Here is a 24,438-nt window from a genome sequence, read left to right as displayed (position 1 = left end):
GAGTGGCTAAAGACTTCAGTAGATTTACTAAGTGGATGCTATGCACTCACTAGTTACTATCCCAGGTGTGAATTTGCCCATTACACTAAAACATCCAAAAACAAACTAGAAAATTTTTAAAAATGCTGTAACATTAGAAAAAACAATTATTTAGGTTTTAAAATTCATCTACAGGTATAATCCCCCAATTATATTTTAAGCAACTTGATGCAAGGCAGGTATTCTGTCTTCTTCAACATGCTAATTATTTAGGAAGAGGTTTTGCCTAATATAAAGATCATAAAGATTGAGTTCTGTAGGAGTTTTATAATTTTAGCTTTTACACTTAAGTCTATGATCTATTTAAGTTAACTTGTACATATGGTGAGGAAAGGGTCCAACTTCATCCTTTTGCATCAGGATATCAAGCTATGCTATCCCTGCACCATTTGCTGAAAAAGCGATTTCCTTCATGGAACTGCCTCAGCACCCTTAATCATAATGCAAGGGTTCAACTGACCATGAATACAAGGGCTTATTTTGGACTCTCAATTCTATTCCACTGATATATGTCAGGCTAGCACTACAGTGTCTTATTACCCTCGCTTACAAATTTTAAAATTAGTCAAATAGTGTGAGACTTTGTTATTTTTCAAGATTGCTTTGGCTATTTTGGGACTCTTGCAATTCCGTATAAATTTTAGGATCAGCTTGCCCTTTTCTGCAACAAACACAGTTCAGATTACGGTAACAATTGTGATGAATTTGCAGATCAATTTGGGACAGGCTATCATCTCAAGGAGATTAAGTCTTCCAGTCAGTAAACACAGGATGCCCTTCTGTCTTAACTTTTTTCCACAATGTTTTGTAATTTGTACAAGTCTTGAACTTCTTTTGTTAAATCTATTCCTAAGTATTTTTACCTTTTTGATGCCATCAGAAAAGAAACTGTCTTTTAAATCTCATTTTTGGATGATTCATTGCTAGTAGAAAGAATGATTTTTTTTTTTTTTTTTTTTTTTTTTTTGAGACGGAGTCTTGCTCTGTCACCCAGGCTGGAGTGCAGTGGCGCGATCTCAGCTCACTGCAAGCTCCGCCTCCCGGGTTTATGCCATTCTCCTGCCTCAGCCTCCCGAGTAGCTGGGACTACAGGCGCCCGCCACCTCGCCCGGCTAGTTTTTTGTATTTTTTAGTAGAGACGGGGTTTCACCGTGTTAGCCGGGATCGTCTCTCAATCTCCTGACCTCGTGATCCGCCCGTCTCGGCCTCCCAAAGTGCTGGGATTACAGGCTTGAGCCACCGCGCCCGGCCTAAGAATGATAATTTTTTTTTAAGAGACAGGGTCTTGTTTTGTCGTCCCTGTTCACAAACTCCTAGGCTCAAGCGATCCTGCTGCCTCAGCCTCCTGAGTAGCTGGGACTACAGGTATGCACCACCACAGCTAGCGCCAGTTTGTTTTTGCACACTGAACCTGTATCCTCCAACATTACTGAACTAGTTTATTAATTACAGTATTTTTTTAGAGGAGTCCTTAGGATTTTCTAAATAAAAGATAAGGCTATGTATGCAAATAGAGTGTTTTATTTCTTGCTTACCAATCTAGATGCTTTTTTTTTTTTTTTTTTTTTGAGACAGAGTCTTGTTCTGTTGCCCAGGATGGAGCGCAGGGGCACAATCTGCAACCTCTGCCCCCCAGGTTCAATCAATTCTCCCATTTCAGCCTCCCAAGGAGCTGGGATTACAGGTGCCCACCACCATGCCCAGCTAATTTTTCTATTTTTAGTAGAGACCAGGTTTCACCATGTTGGCCAGGCTGATCTTGAACTCCTGACCTCAGGTGATCTGCCTATCTCAGCCTCCCAAAGTGCTGGGATTACAGGCATGAGCCACTGCATCTGGCCAATGCCTTTAATTTCTTTTTCTTGCCTAAGTGCCCTTGATAGAACTTCAAAGTACAATGTTGAGCAGCAGTGGCAAGAGCAGGCCATCTTCATCTTGATTTTAGGGGAAAAGCATCTTACATTATTGAGTATGATGTTAATTGTGGGTTCTCACAGATGCCTTTTAATAGGTTGAGGAAGTCAATTCCTAGTTTGTTGAGTGTTTTTATGATGAAAGGCTGTTGGGTTTTGTCAAAAGCTTTTTCTTCATCTATTGAGATAATCATGTTTTTTTCTGTCCATTCATTCTACTGATACAGTGTATGACACAAATTGACTTTTAGATGTTAAACCAACCTTGCATTTCTGAAACAAAGCCAATTGGAATTTGTTTTGTATTCTGCCAGATGGGATCTATTAGTATTTTGCTGATAATATTTGTGTCAATAGTTACAGAAGATGTGTTTTCTTCTTTTTGATGTATTTGTCTGATTTGGTATTAGTATATAATACTGGCCTCACAGGCTTATATGAAGATGCAAATGACTGCTTTCCTCTGAGTGGGCAGGGGTGAGGTACAAAGGACCCCGCACCTATTGGTTTCTTACTGTGTACCAGACCTTCTCAAAGGTGCTCATTAAATTTAATGCCTGTCCGGGCGCAGTGGCTCAGGCCTGTAATCCCAGCACTCTGGGAGGCTGAGGCAGGTGGATGACCTGAGGTCAGGAGTTCGAGACCAGCCTGTCCAACACAGTGAAACCCCATCTCTACTAAAAATACAAAAATTAGCCAGGCATGGTGGCGGATGCCTGTAATCCCGGCTATCTACTCGGGACGCTGAGGCAGGAGAATCGCTTGAACCTGGGAGGTGGAGGTTGCAGTGAGCCGAGACTGTGCCATTGCACTCCACCTGGGGGAAAAGAGTGAGACTTTGTCTCAAAAAAAAAAAAAAAAAAAAAAAATTAATGCCCAAAGCAACTATCTTGATGGAAAAATAAGGGAAGATGACTTGCTTAAGTTCCCAAGCAGGTGCCAGACTCAGAATTTGAACCTGGATCTGTTTGAACGAAGGGACCATGGTGATTCTATGATATCTTTTGGTAATCACTTGTTCCTATTACTTTATCTCACATGGGGGTGTAGTGTTCACTGACCCACTGGGCATAATTCTTTGTGTGGCATAATGATCTGGACTTTCTGCCCTTGGAATCTCAGTTCCCATATCTGAAATCCCAGAGGTGCAACTAGAAATGCAAACTCTACTTGCAAGGTCCTTTGGAGAGGAGCCCTTTCTCCTCCCAGTTCTGTGTCCCACAGATATAATTGTAAGCACAATTTTAGTGGTCTTTCACTATATTCAACAGAGAACTGTTAAGAAAGTTCTAAATTCCAGTAAGCTCTGCCAGGATTTCAATGTCATTCAGTAAACATTTGCTATATACGAATAAACAATAATAATAAAAAAACCATTCCCTGCCTTTCCTCACCAAAATGAATATATTCATTACTACAATAACCACTTTATAGGTAATGGACCACAAAATGTCAACATTCCTTGTAAGTAAGAATGGCTCAACACTACTGCCATGATCCTTACCTTGGCAGTATAGGGTAATTCTGGTGCACATACTATGTACAGTATGAGAGTTCCCCAAAATAATTCATTCGGTAATGTTTTCTTACATTTACAGTTTAAAGAATTAAAATAGCACAACTTTCAGATATACGGGCTGTGGACAACCAGTAATGCTAAAAATATTTCCTCTCTTCAGAGCTTTATAACTTATGGAATTGCACTACTGCTTTAAAAGCCTTAAATAACAGTTGAAAATAGCCATACTTACTGTACAGACATCATGCTTGTCTCCATTGCTGAATCCACTCTTCCTTCATCTGCTGTTTCCACAGCGGATCTATCTGATTCACCTGGGAGTTCAGGTGCACAAGCTCCATAAAGTTCTGGGGCTGTAGCTACATATGGTGAAGGAACAAAACTGCTACTACGCAACTTACTGACTTCTTCTTCAAGCTTTTTCTTTTCCTCAAGCAAACGAGCTCGATCTTCAGAAAGTGACTCTATCAAATCTGAAAGACCCCCAAATTGAAAAAAAGTATTACGTAATGAAAAAAACCATTTTGCACGAATGTATCTTTTTCACTTTGAAAAATTTAAAAAATAGTACAAAACAGTACAAACCTTTATCCCGTTCTTGTTGCTGCATTGTACTTTTCAACTTATCACTAAGATCGTTTATTATGTTTTCTTTTCTCATTTTCTCTCTTGTTAAAACAGTGTTAAAATTGGTCTGGAACAAGATAATAATAATTATTTAAATTTATCTACATGTACTTAGCAGCTAGGACTTAGAAAATAAACTTGCAAATATTCTTTTCTGTGGCACATTTGTACATGGAGATGATAGGGTGTGATTTGTGAAATGTTTTTAAAATGAAAATGCAACATACTGTGGGCAAAGGTTCTACTTTCTTGGTTCCAATTTAAGTCTCTTGAAAGCAAATCCTATTTTCTTATTATTGTCCATGTATTTACTGTCAGAGATTTTGAAATTTTGAAGAATTAGAAGAATCAATAATTTAGAGTGCTGTTAGACACTTTTTTCCTGGAGTAATCATCCTGCCTCTGAAACCTTCCTTTTGTCTTGAGCATTTGATCACCACCCTAACAATTTTGGATATTACTCTATCTTCCTTATTTCTCTTATTTGGATATCTGCCATGGTCCGTATATCTTATTTGGATATCTGCCATGGTCGCTGATTTATATTGGCTAGACTTGTTACTCCCCCACTTTTATAAACTCTACTATGAAGCTCACATACCCAACTGCCTGCATGGATCTCATGAGACAATCTGGCAATTTTAACTGCACAGTTTTTTAATAAAGATGACTGAATTTGTTTAAAAATTTTGCTTAGGCCGGACTTGGTGGCTCATGCCTGTAATCTCAGCACTTTGGGAGACCGAGGTGGGAGGACTGCTTGAGCCCAGGAGTTTGAGACCAGCCTGAGCAACAAAGCAAGATTGAGACTCTACAAAAAATTTAAAAATTATCCGGGCGTGGTGGCACATGCTAGTAGTCCCAGCTATTGGGGAGACCAAGGTGGGAGGACTGTTTGAGCCCAGGAGTTCCAGGTTACAGTGAGCCATGATTGCACGACTGAATTCCAGCCTGAATGACAGAGTGAGACCCTGTCTCTTAAGAGGCAAAAAAAAAAAAAAAAAAAAAAAAAAAAAAAAAATTTACTTACAAGATTTCTGAGCTTCTTGAAATGTAAAAGCAATGGATGAATGATGAAATGATCTAAATTGACTCTTCTCATCTGCCCAGTATTTCTAATTCCAAAATTTTAAGAGCTCTATGGTCCTTGGATCAATGAATAATGCTAACAATGCTGGCAATAGGGAGATTTAGGAAAAGTAACACAGTATTTTTAATAAAACTTTAATAAATTCATTAAATATTGAATTAAATACAATTTCTAGCCACAAAGCATACAGGAAGATCTCTCAAAAAGAAACACTTACGATATGGCTTTATGTATTTTATTTATATATAGAAAATAAACACTTATATAATATAAACCATTATGTTTATTTTCAAGATCTTTGCCATTTCTGTAATTTGAATTTTTAGGAAGATTATCACAACTTGTAATTGGCATATGAAAAAAGGGGGCTAGTTAAGAACCAATTAGTTCCAACTCAGAAATCACCTATACACAGTTAGGTACAAATCACCTTAAATAAATATAACTTAACATACACATCATGGAAAACTGGAAGGTACCTTAGAAGTCATTTCTCCCGCTCTTATTTTACAAATATTAAAAGAGGCATTAAAACATGAAGAACTAAGTTAGATAGCTGTCAATACTATACTTTTGGTTTCAGTTAATTCACTCTTAATTTTAGAAATTGTACACGTGTTTATAAAAGAACACACAGAGAGACAACGCAACACAGACAGATGAATATGCAGAATAAATCATAGAGAAGAATCTATAAATCTAGATTCTTAAAGAGAGAGGTTACTAATGACCTTTTTATTGCTAATTCTTACTTAAAACTTGGCTATTCCTCCTCCCTGAACACTTAACTTTCCTTGGCTTCCCTTAAGCCACACACTTTTTTTTTTAGTTGCGCTTTCTCATTCCCTTTTCCCAGGCTCTTCTTTCTTTCCCTAGGCCTTAAAAATCTAAAATTGTTATGAGGTTTGAACTATATTTTCTTTCCATTCTCTGATTTACATTTCTTCAAATTCTACAAAGACACTAATTAATCATAACATTTTAGGAAAAGGAAAAATACCACATAATATTAGGAAATACCACACATTTTAGGAAAAGGAAAAATACCACATAATATTACATGTGTACAACAACCATAATATGCAGTTTCAGAAATGTATCCCTCAAAATGTATCCCGCAAACTGCAATATTTTCTCTGGCCTGAATCCTACCAGTAGCTACCAAATTGCTCTTCCAGCTGACTGCTTTGCAGTTCTCCAATCTTTCTCCACGTTCCAGTGGGTGATCTTCATTAAGTATCAATCTAATTATGCCATTGTATTTAGTTGCTGTCTAGTACTTTAGGTAAAGTACAAGCTCTCTAACAAGGCATCTGGTTTTTGATCTAGCCCCAACATACTTCACAAGCACTACCTCTTACTATAGACCAACAACAATAAGTACATTAACAAAATTCAACAATATTCCATCTTAATCTACTACCAGCCTATCAGAAGGATAAGAATTACAGAAAGTGTAGGATATTTATGTTGATCTGAATGTAATTTGGGATAACAAAGTTTAGAGAGTTTGAAGCTTAGAGAAAAAATAAAAATCATTTTTCAAATTAAAAAAATCATTTCATAGAAAACTAATCTTAGTTCTAAAGAGGTTAAATGATCTATCCAAGATCACATAGGTAGTGAAGAAACCAGGAACAAAATTCACATTCCCTCACTTCTAATCGAAGACTATCTCATTTTGAAGCACCTGGTATTGTCATGTGACATATTAACATGAAAAATATTATTTTCCAGATGAGTAAAAAAACTAAAAAATAAAACATTCTTAAAAATACATGCTTTTGTCATGAGGAAATTTATTAACAGGATCAATGTAAGGAAAATCACATCTAAGATATAAGAAACCCTCAGCTACATAAAGAAATTATATTTGTTAGTTTACGTCTACCTTCTTTAGTTCTCAAATAAATGAAATGGGAAAAGAGATACAGACCTGTTGTTCTGCAATCAAAGATGTTCGAACATTTTGCATTTCTTCATTCTTTCTTTTTTCTTGCTCTTCAAGTTGTTCTAGAAACTTAGCTTTTTCTTCCTGAAGCTTTTCTTGAAGTTCGGCAACTAAGCTTGAAGAATCTTCTCTGGTAGAGTCAATGGCAGGACTTATAAATTAAATATAGCATTAAATTAAAAAAAAAACTACAGACACACAAATATACCAAATATCATATTTATGACATTTATCTTCCTCAAGCCTAATAATGTAGCATGAAAGATATCTGTGTGAACACTCTCTTTGAATCTAAAAAGTAAAGGGAAATACGTAAAAGTTTAATACAGATTAGATGCTGACACTAACAAGGTTTACTGATTTTTATCAGTATATCAGATACATTCAAGATAATTTGCTTGTATCAACATACATAAAAATCAAGAGGCTGCTCTGCCCATGGAGTAGCCATTCTTTTATTCTTTGGTCAAGCTCTGTGGCTCACACCTGCAATTCTAGCACTTTGGGAGGCCCAGGTGGGAGGATCCACTTGAGCCCAAGAGTTTGAGATCAGCCTGGGCAGCAAAGTGAAACCCCACCTCTAAAAAAAAAAAAAAAAAAAAAAAATCAAGAGCCAAGCACAGTGGTGCATGCTGAGGTAGGAGAACTGCTTAAGCACAGACGTTCAAATCCTGCCTGGGCAACATAAGGAAAAAGTATTTTTTGGTAAGGGACTATACACATAGGAAATAGGTAAACTCAACTTCAAATGTCAGTTTTGCTATTCCTATACATGAAATTTACACAATGACTTAGGAAAAAAGAAACACCTAAAGATTGCGTATGTTGAAATGCTTTCATTTCCATAAAACAGGCTTTGATTCATTTTGGTATCAAGTAGGCAACACAAAGCTAAAACTGAAAAGTGTTTACACAAACAAATCTACATATTCCTGAACTCATACTCATTTCCTGAAGACTTGCTAACCTCTCAGGTGTTGCTGACAAAGTGCTAGAGATGAGAATAGGACAATGTAAGAAGAAATGAACAAACACTGGTTAGTGATTATTTTAACTTATAATTAATAACTCAGTAACTTCTAATTATAACTTCTAAGTATTAATCTTATCTTTCAACTTAATAATCCTTAGCATTAAAAAAAGGTTTCTTCAAGAAGATGAAAAATGCTTAGTATTAAAATATGTTGCTAAGCCTCAAGAAGTTGCTGTTATTAAAAAACTACTTAACAGGTCAATTTTTAGGCTTAAATGTCCCTCTATTTGTTTTTAAATGATATGTTAATGTTTTTGAAATCAGGGTGTGTTCTGCAATTAATATGGGCATGTATTTAAAATGTTCACTCTACACGTATCTTACGTAATTTCCTAATCTAATTATATGATAGAAATACACTATTTATACCAACTATCATACAAAAAAATTATTGGAATCTTTTTATTCATGCTTCCAAATTTACTGATAAAAATCTAGTAACTTAAACTTGCTGCTCAGATAACCTTTCCCCCAAAGAGATGGCTTTAAACAGCCAAACACAGAATATGCAGTTTGAAATAGTATCTCTATCAAAGTCTGAAACTCCTTATTTAGTTCCCAGAAAGGCTGGAATAGGAATCCCCTATTTCATAATATAATTAATTAAAGGACAGGATATATATTCCATAATATAATTAAGACGAAGGATTTACTTTTAAAGGTTCTCCTTTGGGGCTGAAGAGGGGGATGTGCAAGTTTAAACTATTCCATGGCTGGAAAACTGACATACTACATAAATCAAAGTCTTACTAAGGAACAAAAAGGGACTCAGACTACTAACAATGAAGTGCTTGGGATAAAAATAGGTATAGGCAGGGTTTACAAATAATCCTGTTTGGCCAGTGTCTTCCTTGAAGAAATCTCCACAGTTCTAAGGTAAGCTGAAACTTTCAGGAGTAAAAAACAAGGCCGGGTTTTAAGGAGGAAATCAAGAGAGCACTGAAGTTGGAGAAGTGAAGGACAGATAGTGAACAGTAAAGGATATGAATTTCATTGCGAGTACCATATAAAGTCATTGAAAGTTTTGGTCTAGAGAATGATACGGTGTGAATCTAGGTTTTGAAAAGACTATTGTGAGAAAGGGTATTAGTAAGAAATGGGGCACAGTAAAGAAGCCTGAAGGAGAGCTTTCAACATGATAAAAGATCCTAGAATTGTATTAGAAAAAGTGTGGTTCAAATTGTGCAAGTGAGGGAGGGGAGGTCATGCACAGCCAGTACTTATAATTTCTAGGTGTCCTGCATCTTTGGATTGCCTGGGGTACTCCATTTCAGGGTCAGTGCTGTGCTGGGATAATACAGGGACAAGAGGACACAGTTCCAGGTACACAAACAGATATAGACACCACTGACACTCTGTAAACACTGTATCATCCCCAAAACCAGAATGAGAACACTAGGTGATTAGCATAGGGTATCTCATTTACTGACTCATAAAGTAAAAGCAAAAAATGGACAGGTTATGACATGAAAAATAACCATTATCCCGTACTGAAGACAGGTTTCTTATGGCTGTATTAATCCGGCCAAAAGTACATACTATACTGTATTGTTTGAAGCTCCCATTAGAAAATGTTCCAAGTGACTATCTGCCACACAACTTCTATTGTACATTACCCTAGGATCTGAAATGGCCCTATCAGGGGAATTAACCCTAGCAATGAAAGGCTAACAGCTAAAATAGGTTTTGTGTTTTAACCAGCATCACTGCCTTTCTTTGGGGAGCAAGTTGTGTAGAGGGGAGGGAGGTCATGAAGAAAAGGTGTATCATAGTTTAGTTAGAAAAATATAGTAGTCCCCCTTTACCCACAGGGAATATGTTCCAAGACCCCCAGTGGATGCCTGAAACCGCAGATAGTAGCAAACCCTGTATTTTTTTTCCAATATATGCACTGTGGTCCTAACATTTGCAGTTTGAGGTGTGATGGCAAAAAGAGAATGAATTGTCTCCTTCTGCACAGTTTCACAGATAGACTGGGTCTTACTGTAGATCTTTGCAGTCTCAGCATTTAATTTTTTTTTCTTACTAAATCAAGAACTTTCATCTTTTCACTTAAACGAAGCACTTCAAGGCTTCTTTTTGGCATACCCAAATTGTCAGCATCATTACTCTCGTGCTTTGGAGCCATTAAATAAAGGTTACTTGAACACAAGGACTGTGATACTGATAACCCAGATGGCTAACAAATGACTAATGTGTGGAGACTGCACAGTATGGATACACTGGACAAATCGTGCTTCTCAAAACGGTATCCAATTTAAAACTCAGGAATTGTTTATTTCATTTAATACTTTCGAACCATGCGGTAAGCGAAACCATGAAGAACGAAATCACATAAAATGAAACTAGAGAAGAGGGAATGACTGTATTTAATCTAACAACACTACAACAGAAACCTAAGGAATTCATCAATAAAGGTTGTCCACCTAAAAGAAACTTGCATAATCCTGTCTTTGCATATCTGAATACTTTAAAGAGGCCTGGACATTGAAACTCAAGGAAGCAGATACATTTGTTATCAGCTGGGAACTTTAGTATCATGGAAACTTGAAAAAAAGCATCTCTAAAGGTTGACAGTTTTTCCCACCATTAAAATGTCAGTTCTAGCAAAGGACTGTATTATATCCAAATATTTCTATCAACTAGAAAATTTACATTGAACATAAACTAGATTGTCTTGATGCTTGAACTCTTAACACTGACTAAATTAAAATGCGTAAACAGTAAACAGTTAGTTCACTGTTTTTTCAAAAAAAAAATATCTTCTATCGCTTGAACCCCGGAGGCAGAGGTGGCAGTGAGCCGAGATCGCGACACTGCACTCCAACCTGGGCGGCAAGAGCGAGACTCCGTCTCAAAAAAAAAATAAACAAAATAAAAATCTCTTCTTTTGAAATTAGAATTACAAAATTAAAATGCTCCCACCCATACTCACTCAGATCCATATCACTACTTCCTAGGAGCAGGGACATTAATCATGTAGTAGGTAGATTTCCCGACCCACAAAAACCACATACACACATGTTCTGCTCTCATTTCCTTGTACAAAGGTACAGGAGAAAGCTTTCTCCTACATTTTCAAAACTAATATAAATTATTAATAACTCCAAATTAAATAGAAGATATTCTGATCTTGCATTTCCTGAATCACAAGTAGACCGGACAGTATTTACATTTTGGCCATTTGTATTTCTTCTTTGATCTCGTCATATCTCTGTCCATTTTTCTAACAGATTGTGCGCCTTTTTCTTATTGATTTACTGTGGGAGCTCTTGACATTACAGACATAGCTAATTTGCGTATTCATATCTTACAAATGTTTCTCCTTCGCAGCTGGCCTCTCAATGTTGCTTCTGGCATATGTAGAACCTAGTGGTGAAAGGGAAATGTGCCGGACTGTGTCCTCACATAAGCATCATTCTTCTTCAAAGGTTTCCTCTGCATGACAGAGAAGCCAGGGATATTATCCAGAATTCCTTCCTCAGTAGGTTCTATGTTTGAGTTTGCCAGTGGAAGATACCCACACCTGACCTGGGATGCTGAAGTGAGAGACTCTGGAGGTGGTTGTAGCCAAACATGTGGGCAATGTGAGATTCATAAGAGATTTGCAAGTAAACCACCTGTTTGGGGGTCTTGGTAGACAACTGAGGAAAGTCTTCGAAGAACTGTAGCAGTTTCCTAAGCCACCAACTTTGGTGGTTCAGATGATTTTCTATTATAGATCTCCTGGCCTTCACCAGATTACTATCCAGTCTCCCAGTTCTCCCAACATTCGTGTAAACTCTAAATCTGATACTAATCCCTTTAATCCTGAAATATTTAAAAGTGGTTGTTTTATAAGCTCAATCCCAATACAAAAAACGACTCGAGGAAAAAAAAAAAATCCCATAAAACATGGAAATCTGAGATTAATTCTCTGATCTGAAAGCAGTAATGACCTCATTGCCAGTGCAAAATAGAACACTGGAAGACCAGGGCAGTACATGGCAGAACAGCAGACACTTGTAGTTGTTTGAAAACCAGTGACGACTAAGGAGGGCAAGGCTTTGGGACATGTCCCAGCTGTGCCTCCAAATCCCATCAAACCTCCCTTCCTGGAAGCAACAGCCTTTTCTACCTTGTCTGAGGAAATCAGTGTCCCTTCACTTGAGGTAGTCCTCTTCTCAATGAGATGATCCTTTTCAACAACATCTCCCACCATTACTTCCAGACCCGTTGCTACACTCAAACTGCCAGATCTCTGGAGATTTAAAAGTCTAACAAAGGAGGAATTGCAAAGCAATTACAGAATCTTTAATATATTTTGGCAGAAAAACGGAAAATAAGTATGGGAATGGATCTAATGAGAGTTACAAGAGGAGGGACAGACTTTGCTAAGTTGACTGCCTGGAAAGTAGACTTAAGAATAACCAACATTAAATGAAAATTAGATGGCAAAATGAGATACTCTAGACCAAGGGCAGGTAAATTCAATCCGCTGTTTTTTATAAAGTCTTGTTGGAACATAGCCAAACTGTTCATTTATATTGTCTCACTGCTGTCTTGCTAAAATGGTACAGCTGGGTAGTTTGGATAGAGACCGTTTGGCCCACAAAACCTAAAATATTTACTATCCAGGCCTCTATAGAAAGTTTGCCAATCATTTCTTCAGGCTCATGATTCCCAAAGAGTGATCCACAGAAGCCTGGGGTTAACCAAACACATTCAGAGAACGAGTGAAGTCAGAACTGTTTTCACAGTAACACTAAAGTGTTGTCGTTTTTCACCTTGTTAATATTGGCACCAATGATAAAACCACTGGCACCTGAACACACATTAAAGACATTAGCACCAAACTTTATGTGTAGTCATTTTATCTTTCACCACAAGGCACTCAAAGTGGGGAGGAAAAAGGGGAGGTTGTTTTTTCTTAGACTATTCTTGATATAGTAAAAATTACTAGTTCTAAAATATGTCAACAGTTGGAAGAGCTGCATTAACTCAGTGAACTAGTGTTTTCCAAATGACCAACTCATGATGCCATAAAATCATGCATGAGTAAAAGATTCAAGTACAAGAGATGTACCAATAAATGTTAAGATTATGAGAAAATCCACTGATAGCTTCATATTCCACAATAAAAACTAATGTTCAGAAATTACCACTTGCTGATTTTGATTTAGTAACAAAGAATATCAACAATCATCTGAAAAGGCTATTTAAATATTCCTTTCTTTTTGCAATTACATTCAGCATAAGGTTGGATTTTTTTCCCATATACTTCAATCAAAACTTAAGAGATTTGCAAATATATAGAACAATGGTACTCTTCGAACTAATTTTCATTTCAGACAAGTTTTTATTAAAAAGTCTTTATGTATGGCCAGGCACGGTGGCTCATGCCTGTAATCCCGGCACTTTGGGAGGCCAAGGTGGGCGGATCACAAGGTCAGGAGATGCAGACCATCCTGGCTAACATGGTGAAACCCTGTCTCTACTAAAAATACAAAAAAAATTAGCTGGGCGTGGTGTCACCCACCTATAGTCCCAGCTACTTGGGAGGGAGGCTGAGGCAGGAGAATCACTTGAACCCAGGAGGTTGCAGTGAGCTGAGACTGCGCCACTGCACTCCAGCCTGGGCAACAGAGCGAGACTCTGTCTCCAAAAAAAAAAAAAAAAAAAAAAGTCTTACATATGCCAACATGTAATAAGGTTATTTGAAAATGGCTAAGTTTCAATTTCTTGGCATTAATCTTTAGTACAGAAATACTGACATAATCCCTATAAACAAAATCAGTTTGGAGTCAATTTTTTGAGAGCATAAAAAGATACTGTGACAGAAGTTAGAGAGCCACTGTTCTTGTTTTTCACATATTTAAAAGATGGTAAACACACACATACAGATTATATTAATAAGTCTGTGTGTAACCTGCAAATGCTAAAATTTTTACTATCTGGACCTTTAAAAAACAAGTTTGCTATCCAGGGATGGTGGCTCACACCTGTAATCCCAGCACTTCGGGAGGCGAGGCAGGTGGATAATCTGAGGTCAGGAGTTTGATACCAGCCTGACGAACATGAAGAAACCCTGTCTCTATTAAAAAAACAAAATTAGCCAGGCATAGTGGTACATGCCTATAATCTCAGCTACTCAAGAGGCTGAGGCAGGAGAACTGCTTGAATTTGGGAGGCGGAGGTTGCAGTGAGCAGAGATCATGCCACTGCACTCCAGCCTGAGCAACAAGAGCACAACTCTGTCTCAAAAACAAAACAAAACAAAAACATAAACAAAAACAAGTTGCTGACTCCTGATCTACAAGAAGGCATCCAAAGGCAGGTATACTGGAAGGGGTTTATTACTTATACCCTCAGAGGGCCCAGAGAATACATTCTTTACCAAGGCTTTGCAAAATACATGCTTAAAAGGCTCTGTAGTGGTGCTCTGTAGAAAACAGACAGCAGAGAGAGATGAGAACACTGAAATTCAATGAATTTAATGGGAATGACAGGCTTCTGGAGTCGCAGAGGTCAATTAGTGGCATTTCACCACCAGAAACATAATGCGGCTCTATCACAGGCAACAGAGCCAGAGCAGTAATTAGAAGGTTTTGACCCAGAGAAATCTGCGGTCGTGGTTGTCCGTAGGCCCTAATACAATGAACCGGTTAAAGACCTATTAAAACTGTAAAAACAAAACAAAACAGAAAACTCTAAATCTAGTATTCAGAGGCTTAGCTTATCAAGAGAATTCTAACCTTCACCTAATTCCAAGATCTGAGTTAGTTATCAACTACAATGCTGAAGAGATCTACAGCCATTTTCCAGACTCCTGGGGGAATACTGAACACCGGCTCTGAGAGGACTGTAGTGACTGTGGTCTACCAGGAGGAGGAGATTATTGGTGCTCATGTGACAGACTTTGGGCCCAATGGTTCCCTCATCGAGATAGGAACAAGTTGAATAACCCTTAATGGAAATGCTTGGGAGCAGAAGTGCTCTGAATTTCAGATTCTGTAATACTTGTGTTATATTTACCAGTTGAGTATACCAAATGTGAAAATCCAAAATCCAAAAGGCTCCAATGAGCATTTCCTTTAAGCATCATGTCAGGGCTCAAAAAGTTTCAGATCTTGGAGCATTTTGGATTTGGAATACTCATCCTTACAGACTGGCAGAATCCCCGTGTTGCTTCCCTTACTCGTGGAACAAGGACTATTATGGTAGAAAAGGCCAAGTAAAATTCCTAAAACTCTCACTTCACATGACACAGGGGAGGGAGGTTTCTATCATGTTCTCATTCAACGTAAGTATGTGTCCTGTCCAGAAGACATGGAGACAAACAATGGATTTTAATGAAATTTTTCAGGTGGAGACTGTTTAAAAGTGATAAGGCAAGACACAGGTTGAAATATATATGTATTCACTTGGAGAATTAATGATAGAATGAATTGACATATTAATTATGTTCTAGAAACTATTGGGTCACAAAACCCCCTTCAAAGATTAAAAATAAAAATACTAAAAACCATCTTCTGTGATCAAAAGGCAGTAACATCAGACAGTAACAATAATAAAAATATAAAAACACCACCAATCCACAACCAAAGTATCAAACCTGCAATTTAAAGACATCTTTCAAACACAGAGGAAATAACTGAAATTGTATTAAGAAAATAACAATAAGGAACACTCTATATGTTCCTATCTATGATTCAGCCTTTAGTAAACAATATGCAGAAGACAATTTTATAGTCTTTTATATACTGAAGAGAACATATATAGGTAATTTTCTACTGAAGAGTTTAGAAAAAAACTGCGAATAAAGAGAGAAACTTAGAAGGAAAAACAAAGAGCTCTTTAAAACATTTCAAACTTTCAACAAAACATTTCTCTGAAAATCCAAACTGCTGATTCATTTTTTAAAAGCCACTCATGGATTTAGTCTGTTAGTTCTGTTTGCAAGAAACACTGACAAAGGGTAAAAGTTTTTACTTCATGAAAATACCCTAGTTGCTACATTTACCCAAGGTAAATGAGTAAATCAAGGTACTATGATTACACACACTTCCAAAAACACACGAATCACTGATATTTTAATTTTATAATTACAGACTAAACTGAATTCTTACCTTTTTGCTATTTGGTTCTCAAGATGTTTTACTTTTTCTAATAACTGTTTCTCAACAACTTCTCTCTCCAATATAAATTCTTTTAGGGCAGTCTGAATAGCTTCATCTTTTTCACAATTAAGCTTCTGAATTAACTGTTCTCTGTCTTGTTCCTGGCTGATGACCAATTTTTGTTTGTCTTTCTCAAGGTTCTGGATAATAGCTTCATATTTCTCTTCTTGTTGGGTGATTTTTTCATCTTTCTGTTTTTCAAGAGCACTCAATTCTGAGTTCAATTTACTCTGCAGTTCAATTATTTGCTCTTTCAGGGTGTTTTCTATTTCAAATGCTTGGTGATGCAAAGATGTTACTTTGTTTAATTCAGCTTTAAGTATACTAGATTCTTCTTCATGTCTACTAATCAACTCAGAAATACACTGATCTTTTTCAATTGTCATTAAAGTTCTTAGCTCTGCTAAGCCCACCTGATAATTTTCATTATTATCCTGAATCTTTTGGTTGAGTTTACTAATTTCTGTTCTCAAATTTTCTGTCTCCTGTTCAAGAAGAGATTTCAAGGTCTCCTTCTGCTGGGCTCTGCTTTCTTCCAGCAAAATTTTTATTTCATCAGTTTCTGCTTCCTTCAATGCAAGTTCAACCTCTAACTTGCATCTCATGTCTGACAAATCAGAAACCTTGAGTTTTAATTCCTGTAACTGTTGTTCTTTTTCCTGGATAACTGCAGCATGAGATTCCTGTATTTGATTAATTATTTGTTGGTTTTCCTTTTTTAATTCCTCCAAAGAAATTCTGTGGTCTGTCATAACCTTCTCAAACTCTTGTATGTGTCTAACCTGAAGTGTGTCCTCTAATTCCTTTAGATGACTTTGCTCCAAAGACTGAAGTTCTGCCCTCAATAACTGTAACTTCTCATCATTTTCAACATGGAGCTTTTTTAAGTCTTCTAACACTATTTCTCGTGACTGCTTCAGTTCTTTAATTTCACAATTTTGAGAGTGCATTATATTTTCCATTTCTAACAACTTCTGATCCTTTTCATTCTGCAGGCAGATTACAGCTTCTTTTTCATGTTTAACCAAAGCAAATTCATTATCTTTATTTTGTAAAACCTCCTCAAGGCATACTAACTCTCCCTTCAATTTTTTAATTTTATTTTCATTCTCTTCAGTTTCCTTTATTAGTGTGTCAAGTTTACCTTCATATTCATTTTTTAAAGACTGTAGTTCTTTTTGATGTTTTTCTTTTAGTGTTATTTCCAGAGAACATTTTACTTTTTCAATAATGTTTCTTATTTCTACTGCTGTACATTTTAATGAATTTGAGAAGTCACACTGTTCTTTTTGTACAAATGTTCTAAAGTGGCAAAGGTCTTCCTTAATGGTTTGTATACTGAAGTGAGAGTCTTGGGCAACAACTCTACATCTTTCTAACTGGACATTCAGAGAAGCATGATCTCCAAAATTCTCCTTACCACATACATTTGTATCCTGCATACGTCTACTGTCTATTGCATTGATAACTGATGAATAAAGTGATTCCACCATCATTTCTGGGCTTTGTGGATCACTTATAGGATTAGGAGATGACAGATTTTCTTCTATTACAAACTCATTCACAGCAGACATAAAATCTGATTCAGGACTTTCTGCTAATGAATCCAAGTCTAAAGAAACTTGGTGAATAGTCTGTTCTATGTTTGGATGGGGAATAGTTTCAAAATCAAATGTATGTGCATCAATGCTATCTGGAGATAATTCTTCTAAGGGACAAACTGCAGGACATAAGGGATCCTGAACAGTCAGCGGTGGAGGAGTTCTTGGTGAGGTAGTAGTTGTAATTCCTGCTGTACTTTCCATCCTTGGTGAAGAAGCAGACTGTGGGGATGTCTGACTCACAGATGCCTGGAAAACAGAAAGAAAGGCTTAAAGAGCTGTACCAACACAAACATTTTTCACTAATGAAGAAAACTGTTTGAAAGAACTGAATTTGCCTTTTGTTCACTCAGTAGATCTGTAATGGTCTGTGACATTTCATCCAAACTTTGTGCTGCTTTTACCAAATTATGTAGAGCAAGTACATGCTGGTGTAGAGGTTCAAAGTCACAAAGTAAGGGAACCCTGAAACAGAATACAATGAAATTAGACTTCTGATTTCTTTTTTTTTTTTTTTTTTTTTTTTTGAGACGGAGTCTTGCTCTGTCGCCCAGGCTGGGGTGCAGTGGCCGGATCTCAGCTCACTGCAAGCTCCGCCTCCCGGGTTTTACGCCATTCTCCTGCCTCAGCCTCCTGAGTAGCTGGGACTACAGGCGCCTGCCACCTCGCCCGGCTAGTTTTTTGTATTTTTTAGTAGAGATGGGGTTTCACCGTGTTAGCCAGGATGGTCTCGATCTCCTGACCTCGTGATCCACCCGTCTCGGCCTCCCAAAGTGCTGGGATTACAGGCTTGAGCCACCGCGCCCGGCCCTTCTGATTTCTTAATGAAATAGCAGATAACAGCTACCAAATATTTTGATATGTCAAAAATAACAAGAGCCTTATCATTCCTTTTAAAATTAATACCAGAAGTACTTTAAGAACTTTGTGTCATAATCAGTAAAGTAAAAACTTAGGGCCAAGCGTGGTGGATCACACCTATAATTCCAGCACTTTGGGAGGCCTAGGCAGGCGGATCACGAGGTCAGGAGTTCGAGACCGGCCTGGCCAACATGGTGAAACCGTATCTCTACTAAAAATACAAAAATTAGCAGGGCGTGGTGATGGGCTCCTGTAATCCCAGCTACTCAGGAGGCTGAGGGAGGAGAATTGCTGGAACATGGGAGGTGAAGGTTGCAGTGAGCCGATATCGCGCCACTGCACTCCAGCCTGGGTGAGCCTGTCTGAGACAGACAGAGCGAGACTCCATCTCAAGAAAAAAAAATATATATATATATAAAAAGTCAGAAATTTCCCAACAGCATGCAAAAAGTAACTACTGGAAAAAAATAATTACATGTAAGGCATACCTTCCTTTACTTTACCTTCATTTTCGATCATTTTTTATTCCTCAGAAATTTCTCAAAGCAGTCACAGGAAAGCCAGTCTATCATAAATATTTCTTATCTTGGCACCTCTTAAGATTACTGGTACTACCTGGCACAACTCCAGAATAATAAAAACATTTTAAGGTTATAAATTAGTTTAAAATACTGATGACATTTACCTGAGGAATGGCTGAACTTCCGAAGGACAAAATGATTGCAGAAACTGTAAATCTTTTAATGAAATATCTGGAAGTTCACAGTCAAACTTTCGAGGCTTCTGAGTCTGTACCAAAAAATAAATTAATTTAAAAAAATTTTTTAAACAAAAAACAGAGGGCAAATTTATATGATTTGTTACTATAATTAAATTTACTATACCAAACAAACTAAAATGCTTTAAATGATTAAGAAACAAAAAAAGAAATATCATTCAATAAAGATATGGCATATTATTTTTCTGAGCCTTTAGTAAACTGGGACGTGAACTGCTAGTGATCAAGGGATGCGCTTGTTCCTCCCCTTCTCTGCGTTTAGCATCATTTTATGGGAATTACAGTATTCCTATCCTGTATGTATGTGCGTGTGTGTGTGTGTGTGTGTGTGTATATATATGGTAAATATATATGTACTTACATATATATTTACCACGTTAAAGTCACTAATATATTAAAATATACACATGTATTTTTTTTCCCATGTAACACTTTCTTATTTGCTGTTCCCTTGACCTTCCCATTACATATTCCAGAAGACAAAGTGTTGGTCAATTTTAGCTTCTATAAAAAATATTAACTGGTAAATCCTACCAATTCGTTATTTATAAAATTGCCAAGAGTTGCATCAAAAAAAACTTCAATAGTTTTAAATCATTACTCAAGCAGATGTGGAGATGCCAAGATGTTCTTCATAAAAAAGAGTTCTCAGATAAATAAGTAGGGGAATCGCTATGTCACCAATTCTTAGATATTAAAAAATACATACATTTAAAACACTAAGAAATCCTGCAGTACAGAAACATGTTTAACAGCTAAGCACAGCTGGGCGTGGTGGTTCACGCCTGTAACCTGAACAATTTGGGAGGCCAATGTGGGCAAAAACACTTGGGGCCAGGAGTTTGAGATCAGCTGGCCAACATGGTGAAACCCTCTCTCTACTAAAATACAAAAACTTAGCCGGATGCGGTGGCGGGCACCTGTAGTCCCAGCTACTTGGGAGGCTGAGGCACAAGAATAGTTTGAACCCAGGAGGTAGAGGTTGCAGTGAGACGAGATCGTGCCACTGCACTAAAGCCTGGACAACAGAGCAAGACTCTGTCTCCAAAACAACAACAACACAGCTAAGCAGTACATCTGATGGGGGTAAAAGTCCCCATATTGCTTTGATCATGGAAATGTTTCTTCTCATGTAATAAAATTAATGACCCCAGATAATAATGGTTAAGAAATATACCAAACTAATATTTAATTTCAGTGAAGTCTAACTGAGGCTTTATTATTGATTTGTCAAAATATAAAGGGGGGTGGTGTGAAAATATAGAAGGGCAAGGAGGAGGCAGAGGCTGTAAAGGAGGAGGGAGGGAGAAGAGCGGTGGAAGAAAGAGGAGGGAAGGATGGAAAGAAAAAAAGGAAGAGACAACAAAACAAAAAAAACTAAGTGAATCTATTTCTACCAATCCTAACAGTGCAGTATAAGCTATCTTCCTGTGTTATGAAGATTCTTTATAAAAAATTATGAATGCAAATATCAATCTTTACGCTGACTTTTATCAAGCTTTATGCTGACTTTTAAAGTCAAAAACATTTTTATTTTGATTTTTTTAAAACCACAACAATTTCTGCAAGTTTCTGATAAATGCCTCTACTTCTGGAAAAAAGGTTTTAAAACATACGGAATTTAGTCATGGTTAGAAAATAAATACATACACAAAAGGAAGGGGGCCAGGAGTCCAGTCCCCTAAACAGACGATTTCTTAAAAAAGACTTCCCTGTATAAAGAAATTAACAATATGGTTATTTTAGAGCTTTATTTAAGGCAAAAAATTATCTCTGGTTTTTGAAAAAGTAAACTAAAAGTTGACAGTACTTCAAGTTTAAAATTTAACAATGGATTCAATTCTATACATTTTAAAAGGAATGGTAATTAACAGCATATACATCAAGTATGCTACAGAAATCCAAGCTTATAAAAACTTTTTTCCTTTACAAAAGTAATTGAAATTATTAATGAACACTTACTAAATAATTTCCCAAAGGATTCCCTTTTTGATTTTTCTGCTTCATATAATCTCTTTCCATCTTTGACTAAAGCACCAGCCCACTAGAAGAGGAACGCTTATGTTAAACATAAACATACACCAATTCGTTAAACTTCATATACAGTTAAAATAGAATTCAACTTGCATACCTCCCTGTAGTGTTTTATGAACATTTTTCTTCTTACAACCTCAACAACAGCTAAGCAGTACATCTGAGGAACTGTACTAAGAGCTTCAACAATTTTGACTCTTTCTAACAGCTCTATCACGAGGCGGAGCAAAGCTTGTAACTTCTCTCCATCTTGATCAGCATGAAGCATTACAAAGCAACACCACCTAGAGAATAACATCCATTATTTTCAAAATTCACAAAACTTTACTTAGTTACTTAGTAAGTTTACTAACTTAGTTAAGCCAAAGAAATCAAGATATATAAGCTCTACAAAATTCATCAATAAGGTATTTCAATAAAATGGCAAGGGAAAAACTACCCCATCATTTGGGAGAAATAAATATAAACATCAACTCTAAACATCTTAAAACAGATATATAAATGAATCACTTACTTCAGTCTGACATGTAGGTTATTTGCTAGTTCTTGTTTGGCAGTGGTACACTTCTGCTTAATATCTAACAGTTTTCTATGATTTTGCAACATAATCATCAACTGATTCGCGTGACTCAGGCATAAATCAGGTAATACAGATGCATCCTTTAAGTTTTCAGCTCTCTTCTGATTAGCTAAAAATCCCTTTGAGAAAAAAAGTGTTTCAAAGGACATTAATTTTGTTTCATGAAAGGTATGGACATTCAGTTAAGTGGAAAATCTTTATGTTAAACACAGCCCGTTCTGTGCCTTCTAACAATATTTTTAAATCCTCTATTTTTCTTGAATGTAGAAGATGCATAAATGGCACAAGACCTAGAATTTTTAAGAATCCTATGCTCATCTTTAATTTTTCAAACTAGAAGAAAACAAAGGCTGGAAAGATAAAGCCACTTAGCCAAGGACATATTTAGTAGTCGATGAGAACTAGAAGCTTTGTGTCTAGACTCCTATACCATTATCGGTCAGTCACAGCACAAACAAAACAAGGTCACTGAAAAACAATGAGGGATTTAATAGTACATTAGACACTTCCCCAAAATACAAAAATAATAAAATGCTCTTATAATATTTATCGAAAAGTCACTGCCCTCTCCAGTTATCTCTGGACTATATTTTGTTCCACTGATCTGTGCTCCCATCACTAGGACAATGACTGAATTGTGTGATTTTGCACACAGTTAATACTTTATTATTTGGTAGAAAAACCTTTTTTTGGTTTTTCTTAGCTGTCCTTACTCATTTGTTTTTGTAGGTAAACGGTGTATCTGTCAAGTAGGGATTGTTTAAGTTACTAATTAATTTCGATAGATTTGTCATAATCTTCCTTCATCTCTCCCAAGTATATTTACTTTTCTTTATATGTGGTCCAAAGATAACCTAATAAGGTTATTACTTCATACTTTATTGCTACCACAAAGTTTTTTCCTATGCTATATACTAAGTGGCTTATATGTAATAATGCTTTAGGTTTTGTACATCCATCTGATTGCTCTATTGATACTGTAAATAAATCATTATCCTTCTAGGAACTTAACTTTATGACCAGCTAAAGGATAAGTGTGTCTTCCAATTTTCTGGTAGTTCTCTGTTTCATGTTTTCCTAAATATTACAATATTTAGATTTAAATGATGTATATTAAAGCCAAACTGGTTCAATATCTGAAAACAAGACAATTTTTATAGTAACTGCAAGCTTTTTCCTTTCAAGATACTCTTTGGTTAACTGCAACTATAATTTTTCTATAACGTAATCTATTAAAAAACAATTTGCTACTTTTATCTCCTTTCGCAAAGTCTGGTTTTCAATTACTTTTTATTGAATCCATGAAAAATACAGAATCAATCCCAAATCTAAATTCTAGACCATTAGTAAAGGATTTCCTGACACCAAAGCATGTAAGTACTGTATTGCTAAAAGAAGGAAAAAATACTGTTTTTCAATAAACTGAATTCCATATTTGCTCAACCATCCTCAATATAATCCAGACCAAATAGAAAAAAACCTCACAAATCATGTAGTACTAATTACTAATATTTCTACACACAAATAAGGTTTGACAGCTACATGATAGCACTACAGTACTCACAATCCTGTTACAGATGCATTCTGCCAACTTTGGTTTGGGAAGAAAACTCCCTGATATTTTCTAATTTTGCTGATACCCCTCAAGGATACGAATGGCTAGAGAACGAATATTCAGGGCTCCAGTGTTACACAGCTTCATAGGTTTGGTGAGTGAGGTTTTGTTTTGTTTTGTTTTTTGTTTTTTTGCCAAAACCATGTAGAAGGGTCTACAACAAATCCTCATAAATGTTGTGGTTTTAAGAAATTACCCCTTCAAAGGCATTTGAAATGGTCTGTATCTTATGAAATGTTCAGGCAATAAATAATAAACCCCTTTCCACAATTTCTTTTCTCTTTTAATTGGGAGTGGTTTTAAGTTTTAATTGCTATGTAGCTAGAATGTATTATACTACATTGTAAATGTATTTAGCAAGATGTTAAATCAACTCCTAAAACTGGCTAATCTGACTTTATCTAATTTTCACCAATCACATTCTGAAGGAAGTACTGACAAACTATCTGCAACAGGGAAATACCATTGGCAGCAACAAAAGTAACTGATGAGATATCTGTAAATAAAAATTTTACACTAGCCAGAGGCTAGATAGAATTGTAACATTTCTCAAATTCAAAAAACACAAATCCAAATTCTCATTTTATTAAGTATTGATGTGTTCTTACTATGTATGTATCAGGAATGTGTGGTAAGGC

General features: G+C 36.4%; 1 protein-coding gene across 4 annotated transcripts in view; it reads right to left on the bottom strand.

Moving 5' to 3' along the window:
* Window positions 1-24,438, bottom strand: part of LOC105463388 (RB1 inducible coiled-coil 1) — a 96,150-nt gene that overhangs the window by 13,533 nt on the left and 58,179 nt on the right. For 3 of the 4 annotated variants that reach the window (XM_071068246.1, XM_011710449.3, XM_011710451.3), the window contains 10 exons: window positions 22,120-22,304; window positions 21,703-21,889; window positions 21,534-21,615; window positions 21,222-21,283; window positions 19,479-19,582; window positions 18,271-18,397; window positions 16,281-18,181; window positions 7,125-7,290; window positions 4,057-4,165; window positions 3,704-3,944 (listed from right to left, as the gene is read on the bottom strand). In XM_071068246.1, coding sequence (XP_070924347.1) covers window positions 3,704-3,944; window positions 4,057-4,165; window positions 7,125-7,290; window positions 16,281-18,181; window positions 18,271-18,397; window positions 19,479-19,582; window positions 21,222-21,283; window positions 21,534-21,615; window positions 21,703-21,889; window positions 22,120-22,304 — 3,164 coding nt within the window. Of the gene's footprint in view, window positions 1-3,703; window positions 3,945-4,056; window positions 4,166-5,134; window positions 5,273-7,124; window positions 7,291-16,280; window positions 18,182-18,270; window positions 18,398-19,478; window positions 19,583-21,221; window positions 21,284-21,533; window positions 21,616-21,702; window positions 21,890-22,119; window positions 22,305-24,438 lie in introns of those variants that run through there. The other variant, XM_011710452.3, reaches the window with a different exon arrangement.

This window comes from Macaca nemestrina, chromosome 8, assembly GCF_043159975.1.
Source record: "Macaca nemestrina isolate mMacNem1 chromosome 8, mMacNem.hap1, whole genome shotgun sequence".
NCBI classification, from domain to species: domain Eukaryota; kingdom Metazoa; phylum Chordata; class Mammalia; order Primates; family Cercopithecidae; genus Macaca; species Macaca nemestrina.
The sequence above is the reverse complement of the archived record's forward strand: the minus strand, read 5'-3'. Positions and strand labels throughout refer to the sequence as shown.